Below are 15,966 nucleotides of genomic sequence, written 5' to 3' on the forward strand. Positions count from 1 at the left end.
TGCAGTGTATGTTGCAACGGTTATAAGAAAGATGGTGACAAAGGGAAAATTTAGAAAATGGCAAGTCAAAGAAGTTGAACAGCTTTCTTCCCTTGATGAAAAAAGACAGCGAAAATTTCCTGAAAGAGTAAAACTCACTAACCTCTCAGGAAATGCAATAATAAAAGCAAGAACGTGTTCCTGTCCTTGCCAGATGGTACCTGGTGAAAGATATATTATTTTCTCCGCCAAATCGATGAAAAGAGGCAAACCCCTTTCTTTGAAAGTCAAGGAACAATTTGCTTTGAATATGACTGATGCTGTAATTCCTCTTGAAAATGTAAACAAGCTTGGAAATTGGTTTCAAATTCTTTTTGGCTATTTAAACGATTAATGAGATGTGTTGCCTCAATAATGCCAGGCTGAACAAGGTTGTCCATTAAAAAAGTGTCAGTTGCATTGACTTGGTGCACAATGAACTATATTACCACGCATATAAGGTCGTTTTGTGTGCTTGCTTCTTTGCCTTATCGTTATTTTTGTATTTATTCGCCCGCGCAAATTTTTTTTATCTCTTGTGCTCGTGCGAGGCCCTGACAGTCCCACAGTGAAACTTTTTTACACTTTTTTATTTTTTAAACAGTAATTTTTCTATTTCTTTATTTAAATTTAGCTTTTTTACAACTAACAAAATAAACGATTTGCGATTAATCAAGACCTATAGTCTATAGGATTTCTCCTCCAATACATTTTTAGTGTTTTCGTGTTTTTTTTTTATGAAATGCCCATAATTGCAACACTGCAGCTAAATCGTTTTTTAGCGAAAAAGGTTTTGATGGGTACGTATTTTTACAGTCCGCTGTTCGAAAATTATTGCGTATCCTGTTAAACCAATAGCACAATAAGCCGATGAATATTTCATGAAGACCACAAACATGACAAATCATCTCAACGGAAATTTTTGCTGATATGAATCTTGCACAAAGTGATTTCCGATTCAAATAACATAAACTATGTTTCTTGCTATCAATCAAGATTTTTCGTTCTGCATTGTTTTTGTTTTTTTGTTCAAGTTGCTGAAGAAGTTATGTAATTTTTATTCCACAGTATTGGAGTGTCTCTTTTAATGTGAGAATTATCAATGGCTTAAAACATAGCCTATCAATTATTTAAAAATAAATATTTAAAAAAATAGTCATAGTTTTGAAATGAAAAGTGTTTGTGCTTATTAGGATTGCAACATAAACTGTGTTGTTTGTGCTTGCATAATTTGTTTTAAATAAGTTTCGGCCTACGTTCTTATAAGCTTCATGAGATAAGCGACTTTGAATGAATTTTGGAAAAAGTGTTTCCTTTCTGCAGCGTACCTTTCATGCTTTTTGGTTTGATTTTATAAATATCAAATAAAAATATCTATTTCAGTTGATTGTTTAACTGGAGATCGCAAATCTTGAGCTAATTCACAAGGATGTGTGATGCATAGGTTTAGTAGTCTTTCCAATATAGGACAAGGTTTTAAAACCTTCTGAAGATTCGCTTTGTTTTTGAAAAGTGAAAATTACGAGTGCAAGGCCATTTCTCCACAGCAAAGAAAAGGGAAAAGGTATTGTGTTTTTTCCAGTTACAAACAAAAGACTTAAAAAATCTTATAAGATTCTCTCTTGCCTAGCTTTCAATCAACTCACTTTCGTAGAGCCTGAAAGACCTTATTCATCAATAGGACTATTTGTCACAAAACTAAGAAACAGGTTGACTGATAAAAGTCTCAACGCTTTGATTTTCGTGTGTTAATATTTCAAAAAACGCTCGAAAACAACGTGTTTTAACGCTAAACATTTAATTAAAGTGCATTTACTGTTGTCTTTGTAACTTATATTTTAAGTAATAATAAATTTAATATCGGGCTAGATCGCAGTTTATTAAAAAGCCGAAATAAAAACTGGTTTCCCCGGGTTTCTGTATTTCAAATACCCGAAACCAAGGTTTTCGTACTTGTCCAGGTAGCTAGGAGACTATGAATATTTGAATGATTGAAGCACTTCTAAATTAATTTTTTCTTGCACAAGTTTTCCCGTGCGCGGACATTTTGCCGAATGGACAAATTGCTGAAAGGACTAAGGTTGTGAACGATAGACTAAAACACATTGTGGAGAATATCGATACATATGGCCTAACACAAAAATGAATTTCGGCAAAATGTCTTTCGGCAAAATGTCCTTTCGTCAAAATGTCCGGGTATTCGGGTACCGTTTTTCCAATCTATTTTGCAGATCCCCAAATCTTTCAACTCTTTTCGGGTGAAATTGGCCGCTTTTTCAGCCAGAAGAAAGTCAGCATTCTCTTTGCAATGGTAGCCTATTCGGCTGTCATTTCAATAGCGCTAAGACTGAGCCTTACAAAAGCTCTTTGGCAGGGGCGCCGGAAGCAGGGGGGCAGGGGGGGGGCGGCCACCCCCCTGCCCTCATTTTTTCTGCAGATGGAGGGGCAGGGGGGCAATGGTGCTCTTTTAAATTCATGTAAGCTACTGCACATTTTGCAATATAACAATTTCTGCTATTCGCTTTTAGCCTAATTATAATCATTCATTTTTGCCTCAAAATAATGTATAGCCTACGGCACAAAATTTTGCAACACAGTAACCTACAGGCCTTAAAACTCGTTTTTTTTTCGGCAGCCATTGTACCGGGAGCTCCGTCTCGGCGGCCAAATCTGCGTGCTTGGAGGCCAAAATAAAAATAACGATAGCACAAGTAAATAGAATTAAACTTGAAACAATGCAAAAATGATCACTTAGCGTTGTTGAAGTCTGGGCCTGGGTGACGTCCTACAATAGAATCGTTGCACCACGCAATAACTGCTTTATCGGGATTGTAATCCAGTACTGAGGGACCATCTAACGACACTCGCACGAGTGTCTCCAATGTGGCTGATTTTAAAGAAGTTCGCCACTCTCCTAGAATTCTCTTTTGCAACGAAAACGTTCGACATGTGTTGACGGTGATGGCAAGGTAATAAAATAAGTATTTCAATGATGTGAAGGACATTACTAAAAAAGCATAATTTTTGCAAAATGTGATCAAAAAATGTTTTCCCCTCGGATGTCAACTAACCTAGTTTTCCTTCCTAACTAACCTAGTTCTCCTTTTTAATGTCTGACAACATCGAATCGACATAAAAACGACAATATTGCCAGCCGATGTAAATTAGCACTTCGGATTAAGACTTTGTTAAAATAAACGTCGGGAATCACAAACAAGACTTCCAGCGCTGGTGATCGCAGATGGATATATTCCATCAATAACAAATATTCCTGCACAATGCAACAGTGGCGATTATGACGCGCTGACTTAATTCTGCGTCACTCTTTGATACTACCGTACATATTTTCGACAGTTAATCCACGATCATTCTATTGCGAAATTAAATAATTGGCTAGAAGAGACCGGCGGCCAAACTTGGCCGATTGAGGAGGTAGCACCGGCGGTCATTCAAGCACTACTTAGCGGCCATGGCCGCAGGCTGCTTTAAGGCTTGACAGGAAGGTTACACTTTTCACTTTTCATTAGGCTGTCATTCATTACTACATGTGTGCTTCTCTCTGTTTTTGTTTTATTTTTTGCTATTTGTTATTTTTTGGGGTTTTATGGCCGTGCTAACTACTAATATATAGCCTACTACATAATTTTTCATTCAGGCACGTTTTAAACCTTTCAAGGTTTTGCCACCTTTTCCCGTTTGTTAACGTGCTGGTAGGTTTATATCGATTTTTGTAGTTAGTATCTTTTTCGTCCCGGACGCGTTAATGACGAAAAATAAAATGATTGATTGATCATTATACCATAGCATGATGCCCTTCTTTTTTATACCGGACACTTGTACGCTATCATTACTCAATACATAGTGAGCTGATAGATTAGCTTTGTCGCTATATCTTATTTTAAAACTTGAAAAAAAATTTGGCCTTTTAGTAAACAAAAGTGCCCTTTTTTCGTAATCTTGCCCCCCCCAGTCAAAAATCGTTCCGGCGCCCCTGCTCTTTGGTCGCTTTACATTCACCATCTTTCTTCATTGCATCACGAAGGCAGTACGAGACAATGTAGTATGATGCAATATCGCTAAATGCGATAAATGAGTATAAAGCAGAAAGTAAACGGTATGAATAGCGTGCAGCTTGACTAAATAATTGAAACTTTTGTAGATAAAAATCTTTTTCTTATTATGTCAAAAACCGCGGGTATCCTGATTTTTAAACCAGGGTTTCGGGTAGCGAAAAATAGCCAAAAAAACGGACTTTAAGTTCGGGTAAACCCGAGTTGAAAACACTAGTGCACACTACACACAACTTAGCCAAACAATGCAATTCTGCATTTTCTCAGTCAACCACGCACAAATTGCACTTGCCAATCAGAGTGGAGAAATGTGATTTCGGAAATTTCATAGACATTTAATATCAGAATGACGACTTTTCCCATAGTTTTGGATATTGGATGTCAAGGGGGTTTTTAATGGTAAATAACTTTAAAATAAATATAAACAAAAATGTTTCAGTTTGGATACTTCCTGTAACCTAGCAATGGTTATAAGTAGGCAACATTTTACCTTACTCTTCAAATTTAACGTGTCAGTTACATTTGAATCTACAGAGTATTGAAGAAATATTAATAGCTACTAATGCGGGTCACAAAGCTTTCGACCTTGACTACGGGAAGTTGTTTATAATTAACCAATAGTGAAATACAGTAAAACTGAAATAGCATAAAAAAATTTGCGGAAACCAAACTTGTAAAAATTAACAAAGAAGGTTACAAATTTGAACTTAATTTTGTAAATATTCCGTAAACTTGAGTAAAAAAACAATCGAGTTTTCAGACTTGATTCTGTTCAATCATCTCACGGGCTTTTATTTTTAGGTGTCCCTTTCTTATTTTGAATTAAATGTTTCAATCATACGACGCTTTGCAAAAGCACTGCAACATCAGTTAGCGACGAGACGAAATCTATAACCTACTTTGCCAAAATGGTGCTCGATAGGCCTACCACATACAGTTGCGCTAACAAGGGCTGTGTCTGTATGTGGGGTGGGGATGGGGTTATGGGTACTTTTGTAACCCACTCCAGAGTCTTTCTAGTAGCTTGAAAACAAAAAACACCGAGTTTCCTTTGAAAATTTTAGATGTTCTTTATGTTCTTGTTTTGGTGATCTAGATTTTTATATTGGTACGAGACCAAAATTATCCTACCTAACGTCCTGCCTAGATACTTTATAATTGAATAATTTTTGGAAATACAAAGATTCAACAATATATGTTTGAAGCCACAGCTTTCCTGTATTTATGCTAATAAACGGGGTAGTAAAAAATGGGTAGTAAACTATGTAGGAAAAAATGGCGCAAAGCAGGACAGTTTTGCAAATCGTATTATAACAGTCTTTGTACGGAAGCTGTGTTACATATAAAACAATAGGACGTATGAAACACTGCTATATTACGCCCTTAACAAAAAAATATTCTCAATTAATATTCTGATAAATCATTGGGAAAATAAAAGAACTCTCAATGAAGTCTGAATAGTGCTCCGTCTCTCTGGTGTTAACGATTTGTCAGTGTGAGAGAAATTCCAAAATTCCGTTTTTCCGCGTTACCTCATTTGTCCTCGCAGTCGCATTCATTACTAAATAAGTAAGTTTACATCTTTCGCTCGTGTGAAATGATTTACTTGGAAAGAATGTGGTTTTTAAATCAAATTTAAATTAAATTCTAAATCACAAACCAAATGAGGAAAAATTGTAAACTGGTTGGAGATCTAGTTCTAGACAGAGTAGCCTACCATAAATGAATAATTGTAATAACAATTTCAATACTAGTCTGTGTTGACTCTAAACAAATCTAACCTCTATACGGTGTTTTAAGCCAAGGTTTTATATGCTTGTAGTAGACAAAAGCACTTTTCACCAAACCTCTGTTGTAGGACATGTGACGTAGATTTTTCGATACTGTCATTTTTAAACAACATCTCATACTTTATCCAGAGTGTTATCACATGTTTATGCATTCACTTTTAACTAGAATAGGAACGGTAGGAACAGAGGAATGCAACAAAAATATTGCATTATAGTCTAGATAGGCTATATTTGTGGGAGGTTTACTCTTTTGAATGTTCACACAGAATTGAAATGACGACTACAACGTCATAAAGTTAGCTCAATAGGTTAGCGCGTCAGCTCAATTGGTTAGCGCATCACTTCTGGAACGAAGAAACTTCAAGATCAAGCGGCGCTGGTTCGACTCTCGGGGTGTGCGCTTGAGCAACGCACGTTAAGGACTGCTCTCCATTCAGCGGCATCTAATGGATGGAATAGTTCCCCGGCAACAAGACTTCAACAATCGGAAACTTCACTCTGTCAATCTCGGTGACCGGGCCTGCGTCAGTGATCCGAAGCCTCTACAAGTATGCGAAACTGCCAGGATTAAGCTCCGCAAGAAGCTTTCCCAGTCCGAAGATAAAGATTCAAGCAATCAAAACTTCATTTTTGTCATCTATCATCGTACTGTTCGTTTTCCTTTCACTGAGGAAATGGTAATAAATTTCGAAGAAGCACCAATTGCCCGAACGAATGTGGATCTGTTTAATTTAATTGCTACTCGACAAAGTCATATCTGCTCAGTCAACCCAGACGCACAAATCAAAGATTTAAGCAAAAAAAACAGGCTTAAAATATACAGAACGTCATTACGTATTTTAAATTTTACATTGTCGATTTCGCCTGAACGCGCGCGAAATTGAAAGCATTCCCTTTAAGAAAATGATCTCACGCAAAACGTAATAGTAAACGAGCAGAAACAACTTGAGCGCGTTTTAAATAGATCAAAAATGGTGTTAAACCAATTTTTGGTTGTTTGCTCTTGTGTTCATCACCACAGTTTGAAATGACGCAATGCGGTTGTTTACCACATCAGTGCACATTGGAAATGCTAAGCATAACTTGGCAAGAATTACGTTTCGCGCAGCGCCAACAGCGTAAACAATGAAACAAAATCTTCAAAACCAACGCAGAAAAACTTCTATTCAACGTACGGTAGTAGTTAACAGCTAGAAATACACTGGTCGACAAAAATACCCTGACTTGAGTGTGGTAGAGTGATTGAGGCCAATTCTATTTACGGTAGAATATTTTTGAATTTTTAACTTTATTCAAACATTTCAAAATAGGTTGCAACGAAAATAAAATACGTAAGAAAATATTTAATGAAAAGGAATTGAAGAATTTAAAAATACTTGCATTTCTAATTTTGAAAATGATGATATAACTCTAATATAGATCATCCATATGAAACAAGTTTGCAAACTTTTTAAAATGTCGAAACATTGTTGCGCTCTACAGTAGGCTACAATGCTGCGGCAAACCTTTTCTACCGTACTCATTTGGAGTAGCCATCGCATACGAAAAATACATTACATAACCTAGTCTTGAAAAGTTTGTAATGATTGCAATATACAGAAAAAGCATAGTTGGTTGGTTTTGAATTGAATCTTTATCCTCGGACTGACAAAGCATTAATTGGTTATTCCTGGTAGTTTCGCATACTTGTGGAGGCTCTTGACACAGGGCCGGTTACCGAGATTAGCAGAATGAAGTTTCCGATTATTGAAGTGTTGTTGCTGAGGAATTACTCCATTCACTAGGTGCCGCTGAGTGGAAAGCAGTCCTGAAAGTGCGTTGCTCAAGCGTAAGAGTCGAAGGTGCAGTCATTGACTGTTTCTAAACAAAAGCGTTACGGCTGCGAAAGTTTAAGCTTTTTCAAGTGTTAGAGTACGGTATAACTTTTTGAGACATCGAATCATACCAATGTGGTAAGATGAAAGTTTTGTGGTTTCCAAAATTATTTATTTTTTTGTGTGCAAAATCATAAAATGCCTCCAAAGCATTTCTTGTGCTTGCCTGCAAATGCAAAAATTTTCTAGTACATTAGCGCCACCAGGCGATTAGTTGTATCACCTCTCGAAAAATAGAAATGATTCGGCATGATAGTGAATGATTAAAGTTCTTTTCAGTATAACTTTTGCTAATATAATTTAAAGAAAACACTAAAAAAAATAAAATTCAATTTCCGATTCATGATTAGACTTATTGCAAAAGTCCAAAATCATCGCTCTGCTCAAAAAAATTGTTGGTTACATGCAAATAAAAGTGATCAAAAAACCGGATGTAGTGTGACAAAACATTATAAATTTCTTCAACCAGTTACAAATTCTTTGAACTACAGTAAAAACCACGGCATACATCACCGTTTTTCTCGCACTGTCATGCATTCTTGTTGCTGTGCCAAAACGATTAAACAACACAGCAGTGGCTGCATTGCCGAGTGGTGAGAGACCTGGAACGATGTTCGAAAGGGCGCCGGTTGGACACCGCTCAAGAGCATACGGCTGTGTCTTATTGGCTTCCTTGCCTTCCCGTCCACTTAATCTAAATCTTCAATCACCGGGCGTAAACTTGGATTCGACAAACAACAAAACACAGCAGTGGCTGCTGGCAAAAGGCAATGCAAAAACTTGCATCAAAGTTAAGGAATTATTAAATGGATGGAGATTAGGCCTAGGTTAAACTTATATTCGTGTAAACATCGTCTACTCGAGACTAGGTCTACCTAGTTCGCCACAAGGCGTAAGCTGGCTGTAGATAAACACGGCTCACCTCTACCAAGGGCGTAACAAATTAAGTAAGCGTAATTGCTGAGGGAAAAGCAGCAGCGAGAAAGAAACTGGTCACACTACTATCGTTAGAGGGGAAGGCTGAATGTGATGAGAAACTTATTTTCTCATTTCCCGCTCAGTAACTGAGGATGGCAACTGAGAATAGTCCGCCCCGTTAGCTCAGTGGTTACGCGCCCGGCTCAAAATCACGCGGCGCTGGTTCGACTCTCGGGGTGTGCGCTTGAGCAATGCATTTCAGGACTGCTCTCCATCCAGCGGCACCTAGTGAATGAAAAATTCCCCGGCAACAACACTCGGAAAAACTTCACTCTGCCAATCTTGGTAACCGGCCCTATGTCAAGAGCCTCTACAAGTATGCGAAATTACCAGGAATAACTAATTAAGGCTTTGTCAGTCTGAGGATAAAGATTCAAATCAAAACCAAACCATCTTTTCTTACTCTAGCTAGGGCTAGGTTACCAACTATCGCTCTTTTCTTTTGTGAAGTAATGGCTTGAATGCAAGTGTGAATTTGATGTGACCACCTGAAGTTACATTTAGGATCCATTTTAGTCATTGTAGACATCCTTTAAAATTATTTCCCGTCTGTCCTCACAGAAATTTGATGGCCGACTTATCTTGAGAGATTTACTGTCTCATTCGTCTTTGATTTTTGAACCGCGTGGCGGCGGTAAGAAGTCGCTTGATGACAACTTATTGTTCTTGCAGCGTGGTCTATGGGAATTTCCCAATTGTTTTACCCATCCAGTGCTCAACACCAGGGATTAATCCCTGGCTCAACACATCTACGAAATCCCCTAAAATCTACTCAAGGGTTATATTTTAAGCTTAGGGTATATATAAATCGATGATCGATGCGACTGACCATGGGCGGAGATTTTCAGCGACGGAGAAGGTTTTAATGAGGTGTTTGCAGAACGTCGTTCAGCTCTCAGTGTCATGGTGACTTGAGGAGTAGAAGAAAAAATAAGCGAACTATTGAAACGAATTATGTTTTGCTTTAGTTCGTTTGATAATACAGCACATAATCGTTTTCAAAACTCAAGTTACGTCTTAAATGTTAGCAAAAATAATGGTTTTGTGGTTTTTAAAGCTTTTTGGCTTCAAATTAATTTCAATTCCTCAGTTAAAAATGTTCATGCATCAAAATAAAATACCGTAAGCAATTTCAATGCAAAGGAAAGCGATTTAAGAGGTCATAGTGTGGTAGCTTACGTAGGTTGCGATTACGCAAACACGTGTTGCGTCTGGTTCCTCGTTTACATGAAGATTCGACTTGCGTTTTTCCCATGATGGAGATTTTGTGTGATTTTGCGACGTAAGCTTATTCGTTGTTTTATTAGTTTAAAGTTAAGTGTGATATTATGCGGATAGAAATACCTAATAATACAACCCATCAAACTAAAAGGAAAAAAAAGACTTTGCCCGTGAACAGAAACAGTTCCTTTTAAAGTCCATGAGTAACCATTTATGAGTTGTAAAGAGAAAAGACTTCGAGGTACCGCAAATTCGAAACGAAATATCCCTGGGGTTTCCCCCTTTCAAACGGAATAAAAGGAGAAAGCGGTCACGGAGAAAGCATTCAAACAGTTTGCATTCTACAGTAGAATTAACGGAAAGTGGAACAAGATCACTTCTTTTTCAACTCGCATTGTATCGCAGATTACCAAGTAACTCTGTAAACGTGATTGTAGAGAAAGTTTAGCGATACCGTATATTATATTTCAAATCAACATCGTCAACCAAAGGAACATGATAGCATATATATGCCAGATAGCTATCTTCGCCGTCTGCCTGGTTCGCTTTTCCTCAGGTAAGTAAAATTAAAAAAATTCTTCACTTGAAAAATATGTCTCACTTTTTTAATTTACAACCAACAAAGCATACAGTGACATGGATAGTTTTTCGCTGCAGATACGGCCAAAGTGAACAATAGGAAAACAAAACTTAAAATTTAAATCAGAAATTGTACAACAAAAAACTTGTACATTCTTGCTGGATAAATAGAAGATGACAGAGTTTACAATTTCGACCAATTAGCAAGTTACAGAAGCAAATAGGTTCGTGAGCTTAAATACAAAACGATTCGCAGATCAATAGATATACTACAACGTTTCAAACCAAGATGTTTAGATGTAAACTTTTACAGCAACCCTACGGTAGTGAATAGTTTCAACAGCTTAGACCAAGTCTAGTTTGGTATTCTCATCGGTTTAGAACATTTTTACAAAAAAAAAAAATCTAAAAAAAATATATCGCTTTCGGGGCTAAAACAAGACATACGTTTTTTTTCTGCATTTTCGCGCAGTGTGGAAACCCGACTCAATCGCACCACACTGAAATACAAACAAACAAACAGGCAATGGGGATTCACCTTTCGGTGAATCCATTTATTTTTGCAGCGTCACAAGACCTTTCCCTGTTTAATTTGACAACCCACAACAGTGAACTTGAAAGAATCGTTTTGAAAGCTTGTCATTAGCAAATCTACAGTAATAAAATTTAAAATCACAACTAAATGATATAGAAAAGCGACACCACTAACATGAATTTGGCAACACAGACACAATTGTCAATTGCTTTCAATAGCTACAAGCTTTTTATTATGTTATCACAGGAAATCCTGCATTGCAAGGAAAAATTACGTGTGATGGAAGCATGCCTCGTCCAAATGGAGGTGGCCCAAGATTAGATATCATAGATGAAACCATATTTTGCTGCTGGTCGAGTCCTCACGAATACTTCATAGGCAATTATTCAAAAAAAGAACTTTGTTGTCCAGGTATGTTAAATTATTATCGCTTGTTTTGAAAAAGATCAAAATTCTATTTAAAGTGCAGTAGAAACTCGAAATCGTGTTCTTTTCAAATCTGCTTTTTATACGCTGTCTTGGGCATAACCCATTGTAAAGTTACTAGAGCTAATTTCTGCCTCCATGCGGCATTGTATATTTCTGATTGACAAAATCAAATTGATAAAATTTCGTTATGACTATTTTATTTAAACGTTTACATTGGTGCAAGGTTTTGTAAAAGTTGCACAATTCACAAAAGGTGCAGAAGGGGCTTATGAGAAGATCTGTTCTCTTCCAGGGGCAGTCCAACCAATATACGATGAAGTGAAACAACTTTGTAACGGAACCGAAGTCATTAGCAAGACAGATAATTGGGAACAATGTGGTGTTAACCTCACATTCAACAGGCTTACCTCCAGGTGCTACAAGTCACCTACCAGGTCCCTAACGTGGACTGTAGTTGGTGAGCAAACGAGGTTCATTGAACCCTAGTCCACAATTGGCAAGGGCAAAATATTTTTTTTAACAAAATAACTACAAGGTACCGAATTTAATTTCGACTTACTGAAGCGGCTAAAACTAATTTCAAAACAGCCCGAAGCAAAATAGAACAGTCATTTCTTGTGTATTACTGAGATTTTACGATTGTGGTTTTTGACAATCAGCTAATGAAAACTTGCCTTTGACTATCACAAATCAATCATTATAATAAACAAACTTCAAGACAAAATCTCGACTACAGTTGGTTGATGTTTAGCTTGCGAATTAAGGCGTGGTCTATAACACATATTATGTGGTGGGCTAAGTAGGTTATCTGCAGTTTTTGCCTAACGGTATTTACACCACGTCTTGGTATGGACGACCACATTTTGTTATCAAGCCTTTTGCAAAGAAAATAAATCCAGATGGAAAATTACTCTAAACCAGTATAGATACAACGTTAAGCCTATATACTAGTTTCACCCAGCTTTGGGTTGTTGATATTGTACCTTGTATTTACACTAACAGATATTGAAGATTCTCCCATACATCCATCCATTATTCCTACAACAACAGCAACAACAACAAGAACAAGAACAACAACAACAGGTCTATATCTTATTTTATAGCAGTTGAGAAGAAGCCAATTTTTTGAAAGTGGCATGCTTCTAGTTGGCTATGTTGCAAAATAACAGAGTCAATATTAGTTACAAATTACGTTTAGAAACCATCAACATCTTCAAGCTTTTAGTTATCAAATTCAACACTGAAAGCAAAGCTGCCAAAATCAAAATGTGGCCAATAGTTTTTACTGCAGTTTTTAAAAGATAAAAAACTTTCTTTCGGTACTATCAGCAATTTTTAAGAATCTACAGTCTTAATTTTTGAAATAACTATAAGAAAATATTATTCAGTAATTGTTTATCACCTCTTAAAATTTCTTAGCTAAACTTAAAAAAGTTTGATACGGCCCCACCGGACATGCGACAATAAGATCGATTTTTCTGTTATGTTGAAATGTAGACGTTTTTCAAGACTTATTCAATTTCTACGTTAATGATTAGAGAGAGCGACGGATGTGAAATACTGTGACCCTGGTACAGAGGGTTGTTGTGCGGGAATACGGCTCTCTGCGTCCCAACTTTGCAATGACAGAGGAGTGGCAGTGGAGAAACTGCACACTGAAGATAATGACATATGTGATGACCACCAGACGTTCAACAACGAAAAGAAAGTAAGGACTTTGAAAATAAATAGCAGTAGCAAAGAATTCATAAATTATTTGCGCGATTAGGCCGTTGAGAGTATAGTTTGAGCCAGGTGTCAATGAGATTTCGGGCCCCCAAATCCAGACAGATCTAAAAAAAGAACAAACCGCTACTTCAAAATTTACAATCCAAAAAGAAAATTACAAGTAAAATTATCGAAGAAACGTGGTGGTTGTTTTTTCAAGTTTCTCGGCCATGCAGAAACGTTCTGGGCCTCTAAAATCATTTAGACCCCGGTTCAAAAGTACCCCTTGTCAATGTAACTGAGAATAATTGTGACTAGCAGTCACTTGCAAAAGTAAACTGTATTTACTTTCCAACACGGAGCCTAAGAGCAGTTGCCATAAACTGACCCTCAGTATTTTAAATACGATTTTCCTTTGTCATTATTCAGCAATGCTGCGACGACAGAGTCATACCGAAAGGCGACAAATGTGGAAGCGACTCCGATCCCGTGAAAGACATAGATTGCAATGGAAAGATTCACCGGAATGTTCCAGAAACAATGCGATGCTGTGGAACCGAGATTTACAATCCGATGCGCCAAGCGTGTTGCAATTCTAACATTCACAAAATGCGATCGAATCACAGGTGAATTTGTTTTCTTCCTTGCCTAACAGTCTGATACTTGTTGCATCTTAATTATAAAAATACTTTTTGATGCTGTTGATTTATACCCGAAGCGAAAACAAGCCTCTATCAGTTTTTCTATCAACGGGCAGTAATGCATTAGGCTTGGATTTTTATTTGCTGAACCAAATAAGCCTCTTTTAGGAACGAATTTTTATGAGCACCATAATTTTTCAAAATCTAAAACATATTTTTCTTCAACTTCCGTAACTTATGCTCTTTTTCCTTGTTTAGATGTGATGGAAATAGCTACCTCTACGTTTCCAAACACGGTAAGCATACTGTCTTTCATTTATGTGATGATAATTTTCATGTGGTTTGACACCAGGTCAAAGAACGAAGCAATAACAAAAACAACAATGTTTAGACCCCGTGCTGTTCTACTACTTCAAGCCTCAACGGAATACAGGAACTAGGAGATCAAGAAAGTGCAAGTACACCGGTACGCTCTTGTCCACTAACTCGGAATCCAAGGATATTGTGATCTACTACCACTCCAGGAGACCTTGCAAACATCTTAAAAACAAATGGCATGCCATCTTCACAAAAAAAACATGGCAAAAGATCGGCAAGCGACTCAGCTTAAAATCAAGAAGCTACTTGACAAGAATACCAAAGCAAGTAGGCAAAGAGATCAAGAAGTACCAAAGTCTTTCTCCAGATTTACTCCATTAATTTGACTGACCATCACTAAACATTCCATGTAATGTGGTGTGTGATTTAAGCTATTTATGATTGAGTTGTACAGTATTTATTTTTTTACAGTTAAATTAAATTGATTTTGTAGGCGAGTTTGCAATCATTGTATTTATACTGGATTGTTATTTTTTGTTAGAGTAATTTATTAGCTAAATTTCAATTGGAGATTCAGTGATGCTATTGTTATATGAACAGAGCAATATGTTAATGTTTCTTCGAATATCCACATGACAATCCCTCACGGTTCACCATTGCCATAATAATTCAATAACATATTTAATTTTCGTACTGGCAATACTCTATCCTCTACTAATTTTATAATAACGAAACACATTTTTAAAGGTGTATGATGATTTTACTGTATATTGAAAGAAGATGTAAGTGTGTAAGTTGGGCTCAAGGTGTCAAAGCTTTCTTTGCAAAGTTCGTTTGAATAGCTGTGCTTTTGAAATTTTTTGTAACATTGTGTAAAGGAAATAATGTTTAAGTTCACTTTTTAGTGATAGTATCCAACTATCCATGTTGGATAGTTGGATAACTATCTAACTATCCACTATCCAACTATCCACCTTTTTTGTAAATAAACGTTGCTATCATTTCTTAAACGTAGATATTTTGTGCTGCAGTGCAGTAACGTACAAAAAAACGACCTCTGTGGTAAACCAATAGTTTTGCATCAAAACAGAGGTACAATAATCACCCAACCAAAATATCTGGCCAATACAATCTGACCGGCTCCTCAGCCGCAGTTTTCAACAAAGCAAAATCAAATATTTTGTGCTGGAAATATACAATTTAGGTTCTGGATTGAGTAAATGATTTGTTATGTAAACGAAAAATGGATACCGCAAAAAGCATGAAACTTCAAACCGGAAAAGTTTATACGTTATTGTGTTGTTTTGGTGTAATGCTTTGTGGAAGTATTTCGTTATAGAGTCATACCCAATTAACCGTACCCATTTGGTTGGATAATTACCATCGAGACAGCAAGTCAACCTTTTTTAAATTGAATCAACGTCTGCTGATGTTAAATCAATGTAAAGGAGAACTGACTTGCTGGGGATGTAGTCCAATGAAACGAGGCTAACAGTGTATTTTTCTTATTCCCAGACAGCAAATCAGTCGCTTTTTACATTGAAAACGTTAAAGTCAAAAAGAATGTAAAAAACGACTGATTGCTGTCTGGAAGTGCTATTTATTTGTCAGTTTATTTCGTAAAATGAACCTGTGCAAGTGTAGAAGCTGTAGTTTTTGTATTGGTGTATATATCGCTAAATTTGCTTCATCGGTTCAATAAATTTTGAACCAGTGAAAGTGTAGAAGCTGTAGTTTTTATATTGCTATAAATGTCGCTAAATTTGCTTCATCGTATCAATAAATTTTGGACATCGCTGAATCGCG

General features: G+C 36.7%; 1 protein-coding gene across 1 annotated transcript; it reads left to right on the forward strand.

The window, feature by feature from the left end:
* Positions 1 to 10,297: 10,297 nt before the first annotated feature.
* LOC145784447 (uncharacterized) lies at positions 10,298 to 15,955 on the forward strand. Its single transcript, XM_082596263.1, has 8 exons — positions 10,298 to 10,507; positions 11,312 to 11,476; positions 11,787 to 11,951; positions 12,497 to 12,577; positions 13,033 to 13,202; positions 13,631 to 13,827; positions 14,101 to 14,138; positions 14,234 to 15,955. The coding sequence occupies exons 1-8, from the start codon at positions 10,447 to 10,449 to the stop codon at positions 14,539 to 14,541; spliced, it is 1,185 nt and encodes a 394-aa protein (XP_082452389.1). The 5' UTR covers positions 10,298 to 10,446; the 3' UTR covers positions 14,542 to 15,955.
* Positions 15,956 to 15,966: the final 11 nt, after the last annotated feature.

Source organism: Aplidium turbinatum, chromosome 15, assembly GCF_918807975.1.
Source record: "Aplidium turbinatum chromosome 15, kaAplTurb1.1, whole genome shotgun sequence".
Classification (NCBI taxonomy): domain Eukaryota; kingdom Metazoa; phylum Chordata; class Ascidiacea; order Aplousobranchia; family Polyclinidae; genus Aplidium; species Aplidium turbinatum.